This window comes from Camponotus vicinus, unplaced genomic scaffold (genome assembly GCF_025532165.1).
Source record: "Camponotus vicinus isolate PSW18456_S1 unplaced genomic scaffold, iyCamVici1.0 SCAF_2, whole genome shotgun sequence".
Taxonomy (NCBI): domain Eukaryota; kingdom Metazoa; phylum Arthropoda; class Insecta; order Hymenoptera; family Formicidae; genus Camponotus; species Camponotus vicinus.
The window spans coordinates 2,964,250-2,972,283 of record NW_028141956.1 but is presented as its reverse complement, the minus strand read 5'-3'; the positions used below and the strand labels follow the sequence as shown (position 1 = coordinate 2,972,283).

Below are 8,034 nucleotides of genomic sequence, written 5' to 3'. Positions count from 1 at the left end.
ATTGTCATAATAATTGCGAGTTTTATAGTTTTTATGATATGAATGTGTGAATGTGTATAGAATAATTAACGAAAATGCGAAGCTCGGTTTTAAAAAAGATGTCTTATTTTTTATTATCAGCATGATATCTATTTTTCTTTGCCTAATTTAATTCAAAAGTACGCATCGCAATCTAATGGCATTTTCGAATAGTATCACCGGGTTAATCACTGAGATAGATTACTAATAAACATCATTGACCAATTATAGCCATTCTTCATTCAGTCTCTGAAGAATATAATGACTGTGATTGAACCATTCGAAAATGTTATAATATATATTATGACAAAATACATCACACACATATGTGTATATATACAGAGTAGACCATTTTAATTAATACACGCGAATATCTCAGAAACACTGCGTTAAATCGAAAAATGTTTCAGACATAAGTTGTATGGCTTGAAGGAGGACATAAGATGATACCGTTGGTTTGACCTTGGTTGGCGTTGTCAAGGTCAGGGCAAGGTCACTTTGAATTTTTTAGATGGAACCCCTTATTTTTTTATTACACATTCTCGTAGCTTACCTCGAGAGCTTGAGAGTTATGAGGCTTGAAATAATTTCTTAATTTTACATAAACCGTAAAATATCTTGTAAAATATTCATTTTTCGATTATCTTACGTTAATACTTTTATGCACCAAAAAATGTGAGAAATCGATTAGTGTAAAGAAAACACATAATTGTGTCGGAGAAAAAATATGTAATTTGCAATTAACAATTACATATTTTTTCTCAAAAACAACTGTTTTTTCTTTACACCAATTGATTCCTCACATTATTTTGTGCATAAAAGTATTAAGGTAAGATAATCAAAAAATGAATATTTTACAAGATATTTTACGGTTTATGTAAAATTAAGAAATTATTTCAAGCCTCATAACTCGGAAAGTACTTAATGAAAACTAACTTAATTATAGTGTTTTGGAAAGCTCTCAGGATGAGCTACGAGAATATGTAATAAAAAATAGAGGGTTCCATTTAAAAAATTCAAAGTGACCTTGCTCTGATCTTGACAACGCCATCCAAGGTCAAACCAATGATACCATCTTATGTCCTCCTTCAAGCCATATAATTTATGTCTGAAACATTTTTCGATTTAACGCAGTGTTTCTGAGATATTCGCGTGTATTAATTAAAATGATCTACCCTGTGTGTGTGTGTGTATATATATATACACACTTAAAACTATCTACAATATTTAAAAATATATTTATATATTAATCTGATAAGAGAGTAAAATTGTGAAACTTTTAATAAGATGCGTACTTTAATATTAGATTGCAGGACTGAATTTAAGTAATTTTCTACATATTTTTTTTACGCATTATACATTAAAAGAATTTTTAAAAAATATTTAGCACAGTCAATTTAAAAAAAATATTTAGTACAGTTATTTCACGAACAAAATAATTAAATATTTAAATATCACGACATAGAAACATTACATATCGTTTATTAACAATTGGTAAAATTTACTTAACATAATAAATTTTGCGTTCGTGTATATATAATTACGATGAAAATTGTTTATTATAATGTATTCATATACATATAATTTAATTATTAAATATAATGTTAGTCGATAAGTCAAAGCTTTTTATAGTTTTACTATGTATATTATCTATCATATTGCTATAACATAAAAAGGATTTAATAAATCGAGCTACGTTATTTTCGTGCAGTTATCTTATGCTAGTCTATAATTGCGAAGTGTTCTATTAGTTATATTATAATAAAATATTAATTTTCTTCAGAAAGAAAATCCGTAATACGATATACAATATTTTAATTATTTTTTAATGTATGAGTGATTAAAAATTTGATGCCACAAATGTTTGAGCGAATTTCTAGATAGGCATGTATAAGAAAATGTAAATATAAAATATACTGTAGAGCAAGTAAAATCAATATCGAGGTACACATATGTAATTATATTACACACGTACGTATGTAATTATATTATTATGGACTTATGTTCCTATATAAAGTTACATATGTGTATATATATATATATATAAATTAAAAAATGAAAAATTAGCCGCTTCTCTATCTTTCTAAAAACTTTGATTTTGTAGAAAAACAGAGAATGTGTGTTAAACTTCATTTCCAACATTTGTAAAACAGTCATATAAAATAAAGATACTAATCATTAATGCATTAAAAAAAATTTAGTCGCTCAGACAAATATTTTTCGTATTTACATTTTGAATATTAATTTATTAATCGTGATTGCGATACATGAAAAAGAAGGATAAAGAAATTTTATTTAGACTTTTTAATTGTATGCGATAAATATCTTTTATAAATATATTAATGTGTCATACAATGAAAATTCGTGAATATTTCTGTTTATTTATACACTTTTAAATATTTATTTGCTATATACATGTTCCTGTATTTTAGGATAAATTTCTAATATATTGAAATGAATATTTGAAGTATTCTCAAATGATTTATTGTCATTATACTTATAAGGTGTCTCAGGTCCATATATCAAAGGCATAGTATTGAAGCTTCATATGCCCCCAAAAAAAGTTCAGGGGTAAGGTAAACAATTAGACTGACAGAAAATATTCACATCAACTTTCAATGATTGTAGTTCTGTTAGGAAGCATTTAACAGACATATGTTTATTAAATAATTTCAACTCTAAATGATTTCAATAATATGCCCTTATATGAACTTTGAATCATGGGACATCTTGTGTATTAGGGAAAGATGTATGAAAATGCAGAAGATATACATATATATGTATGTGCAAAAGAATATATGTATACATAAGATTGTTTGCCTATTGTTGAATGTTTAGTCAATTATTATGACTGTTACTTATGCGCCTGAATTTTAATTGCTTATAATTAAATCGAAAGTTTGTAAATACAAAGGTAATGCATATTGCGTAATGAATTACTAGAAGAATAAAGTTGCCAAAAAATTCGCCGTATAATCATATGTACAATTACATCAAATGACTTTTCCTTAATTTATGCCAACTAACATGAGTTTTAGAAATAATCTGTAAATGCTATCCATCAAAAAGATCGTTTTGATATGGAAATAAGAATGCTACGAGTTCAATGCTAACATTTTTTCTATGTGTCAATATATCTAAATAAAATAAATTAATTGTACATATATATTAATAGGATGAATATACTAAAGTATATATATAAATGTGTGATAAAAATACAAAAGATATATATAATTTAAAATATATTAAACAAAATTGCATGTTTAATTTTATTTATTATGAAGGAAACATATATTTATACAAAATAATATTAGGATTCCATTGATAAGCTTTCTAAAAGTGTAGAGACATTAAAAGCTTCCTTGAAAGAGGATAATTTTCTTGCAGCCGCTTGCTCGTTCAAGCTTGTAGCGGCAAGTTTGAGTTTGTTTCTCCATTCTTTTGAATCATGTTTCTCTATAGAGCACATAACGATCTCGTTTACTTCATCTTGAATAGCATAACAGGCGAGCGATTGAAATACCGAGTTCAGGCCATCCTTCGCTTTCTGTTTTAAATTCTTATCTCTGCTGACCAGATTCAAGATAAAAAGACCGTCCTCCGTTAAGCATGCTGCAACTGCTTTCAGTACCGATAATTCGAGAAATTGTTTAGGTGGACAACTCATTCCGATCGTAGTATCCTTACTGTCAATATCAAAAAGTATGGCCTTATACTTTTTCTCACATGCAGCGGCATCTTTAATAAATCGAATTCCATCTGCGATTTCTACTTTCATTCTGTCATCAAGAATAAGATTGAAGTACTCGGTAGCCACTTTTAACATCGCATTGTCAATTTCAACTGCAGTAATTTTTAACTGAAAGAAAAAAATTTCGATTTACGAAAAAAATACACTCAAATTTCTTAAATATGTAACGCTCCATAATTTGACAATAAATTCTGTGAAGATACGTACTTTGGGGAAGCAATGATGTAAGAACATGCAAAGACCACCACCACCAAGTCCTATAATCATAATCTCCTGCTGTTTTTTTATATCTATTACTGCATTTACGCCAGCGCTCATATGAATGTGATGTTCACAAGCTAAAAATCCAGGATCGGCAATTTTTTTCGTTTTACCACGTCTAGACTTTGCTGTAAATAATTATGTTATCGCTTATACAATCATTATTATAATAATCGTAGAATTTTCGAATTTATTGTAAAGCATAATACCTTCTTTCAATCTAGCTTCACTCTGAATAACATATGGATTGTTCAGAAATACAAGGCGCCTGAATTCGTAACCGTCCTTCTCCACTTCTTCCACAACGAACGATCCACTAATGTCGCTTTTCCCTTCATAACAAATGGTTCGAGCTCCAACATCGGAACCCAAAGATAAAAAGGGAATATCAATCTTACTACATAAACCGGCTGGTGCTAGATTACATACGCAGTCTTCTAACTCGGCCTTCACAGCGTTCCAACTTTCGAATTTATGTTCTCTGCGTAAAGTAATTATCGCAAGTCTATCATATTGCGCACTCTTTAGAACTTGCTGTCGTCCTTCCCTCGTACTGAACAACCAGTCCATTTCTCTGTTAAGAAAAGAATGGCATAGTATAATTTACAGTCAGCCGACAAATTTACATTCGAAAAGTGTCAAACGTACTTTCCCTGTGGGACGATGAAAGCCGCATACGTTTTCGCTTCGCGTATACGTGGTTGATCGAGAACATAAACAGTGTATCGTGGATGTTTGTCGAGACCTAGACGATGTAGATCCAACGATATTTCTCTCACATCGGCAACGGTTCTCTTGTAAAGACTACTGCACACCAATGCAGATTGTTGTATGGACAATATCGCGGATATCATATCATCCATTGAAGATAATCGTTCAGGTGGACCATTGACCAATGCTAATTCAAGAACCTATCGGAATTACAATCTACAAAAATAACTTTGATAACCTACTCACCCTAGACTAAGGCTAAGATGACAATACGACAAATTTTAATACTTTTATTACAACATACGGTCTGAGATAATTTAGTGAATTTTGTAGCAATGACCACAAAAATTGGTATCAAATTGCCCTCTAAACGTGTTTTTGATTCAGCTTCATGGCATCGTGATATGCGAAACATGAATCCCGAAGAAGGAAAATAAGATAAAAGCTTTCGCAAGATGTGCTCCTGCAGCAACGATATACAGATATACCTGCCACCATTTCGTAACACTCGTGTGATCTCCTAAAGCAGAAATTTTACTTGTTAAAACAAAAAAATTACAAGAAGTTCCCTCTCCTTTGGCAATCAAAAGCTCACTTTAAAATATTTATCTATTGTAGATATAGTTGTTTCTTTGGCATCTGGCATTAGAGCATCCAATGTACCTTTGTCGAGAATTACACTGAACTTTTCATCAGGATACGTCATTTTGGTGGCATCCATATGTTCATATATTAAGTTTGGTCTTGTATTATTATTTATATCACGCATATGTCTAATAACAATATGTGATATATCAATATTAATAATATTTCTGTAAAAATCAACATTTATTAATATTAATTTATATGAATCAGTTGATTTAAGAAAATATTTATATATATATATATATATATATATATATATATATATATATATATGCATTACAAATGTATATAAGATTTACCTGTAACCAACATCATACAATGACATACTCAGTGTGGAATTTCCACAACCGACAATCAAAATATCATCCTTTATTTTGATATACTTTAAAAGTATTTCGCATAATTCAGAATATTCACCGTACCTGAAACCAGACAGAAATAGCGAGTGTAATAAGTTGTAATTATATCCAAAGGATTGTCAACAATATAATTAATGAATTTATACCATTCAAACACTTTCTTGCCACGTCTTTTGAAGAATGCGTTCCAATAATCCGCGTGACTGAATTCTTCGTGCGTTTTTGGCAAAAGATTCATGTTTTACATTAGTAGTTAACGCAATATATATATATCAGTATGTAAGGGATTGACTTTTGGTGACTAGGTTAGTCGTTAATATGAATCCACAGTGTCAGGATAGTCAGAAAGGGGTGTGAAAAACGTGTCAGTGCAGGAACAAAGAAAACACGAGATAATCCGTAACACGTGTTTAGGGCCGCTTCGACCAAACTTAATTGTTGATTAAAGGGTTGGCCTTAAGGGCCGTCACACACGAAATTGCATAGCTGCATATGCATAGCATAAGATCATATGGACCAATCAGCATCGAGTATTAAGTCGCCATATTGACTTACATAACATAATACTCGATGCTCATTGGTCCATATGGTCTTATGTTATGCATATGCAGCTATGCAATTTCGTGTGTGATGGCCTTAAACTTTGAGAGCGGCCATCCCGCTTCAGCAAAACAATCGCGACATCTGTGTAAGGTAACGCGAACTAATTATCAGAGAGAAGACTGAGAGATGTCAAGGCCTGCTTTTAGGTAATCTCTGAAAGCAATACTCCCTCTATGGACATTGAAAACGTGGACGTGAACTACAAAGCCAATGTCCATGAATGTTCTCAGAGGGTAATATATAATGTGCACAATTGCTGGTTTTGTTCCGTGCTATGTGCACGAAATGCCGGTAGCACCAGTGCTGTATAACAAGATACTTATGTATGTAAATTGATAGTAAATAAATTATTCAATCGCGAAAGATACTGTAATATTCAAAGATGAAATAAATATTTTTCTATATTCATTGTCATATTTATATCCTTTTATTTACAAAACACAAAATGCCTGCTGTGGGATAAAAACATTCTTAATCGTATTTCTATAAATCTTCTTAATTAGCAGTAAACTGATCTTTGATATTTATCAATCATTTATTTAATTACTTAAAACTTTAATTATTAATACATGATAGAATTTGTTAATTTAATCACTGATTCTTCTGAAGTTTTTATAATTAAGAATCGAAAAATATAGATGTTGCAAAATATTTTAAGTATATTTCTTTATATAAAATATAAAGAATTCATATGTTCCATTCTAATATAGCTAACATTATTTATATATTATTATTATAATTTTCATACCAGCATAATACTTTTATGCTTAATACTTTATATAATACAATGTACTAAATTATAAAATTTAATATAATTACAAAATAGTATTACTATTAATAAATAGGTTGTATGCATACTGTCTTTTAGTTTCTAATCATTTTCAATCATTATGCATTTCTATCCAATATATTCTTTTCTTCGAGTTCTTGGATTATTATGGTTTATTGTATTCCTTTGTGTTAACATCATAAAAATTTCCATCACTTGTCATGCTTATTCTTTCCTATAGAGTCCATCGGAATACTTTTTATGGACATTTGTTCTCAGGTATAGATATTCAAATCACTGTAGCTGCCTTTTTCTATTTTCTCGATTATTGTCCCTTTTTCTTTCATTTTATTTAAAAATATTAATATAATTAATAAAACAAATATTTATATAATCTTGGTATCTCTCTTAGTCTTCCCCTTCGACCTGTCCGGCATGGGTGATCCTATCAGTAATTACGGTCGGTATTCATAATTCACTTTTAAATTTAAGATCATACTTAAAATTATCTTAAATAAACGAAAAGTCTATATGAATATCGGCGTATGTTACCGCCGGCATAGCTCTCAGGTTCATTAGAGTAATCAAACCTCCTCACCCGGCAAATGCCTTCGTTAAGGTGGAGATACCATCGAGAAGGAAAAATTTTCTATTTTCTTTCAATACAGAATTTAATACAAAAGTTAATGTAAAATATAATATAATTTGAAATGCAATACAAAATAATTTATAATATGGAATAATTTATTAAACGAAAATGTTCAAAATATATTATATGTATAATATTTTATAATATAAAACTTAAATATTGACCCCTTAAAAATTGTTAATATTAATAATATAATTATTGAAATATTTATTGATCTGTTTTCCCTAATATTATTTAAACCTACATTTCCTGATTCTTTAAAAGATAC

At 29.6% G+C, this 8,034-nt stretch overlaps 1 protein-coding gene across 1 annotated transcript; it reads right to left on the bottom strand.

The window, feature by feature from the left end:
- Window positions 1-3,249: 3,249 nt before the first annotated feature.
- On the bottom strand, window positions 3,250-6,240 carry LOC145966531 (eEF1A lysine and N-terminal methyltransferase homolog). The gene is made up of 8 exons (XM_083090646.1): window positions 5,892-6,240; window positions 5,686-5,808; window positions 5,337-5,553; window positions 5,046-5,261; window positions 4,679-4,941; window positions 4,240-4,604; window positions 3,977-4,158; window positions 3,250-3,877 (listed from the first exon to the last, which is right to left on the bottom strand). The coding sequence occupies exons 1-8, from the start codon at window positions 5,981-5,983 to the stop codon at window positions 3,329-3,331; spliced, it is 2,007 nt and encodes a 668-aa protein (XP_082946772.1). The 5' UTR covers window positions 5,984-6,240; the 3' UTR covers window positions 3,250-3,328.
- Window positions 6,241-8,034: the final 1,794 nt, after the last annotated feature.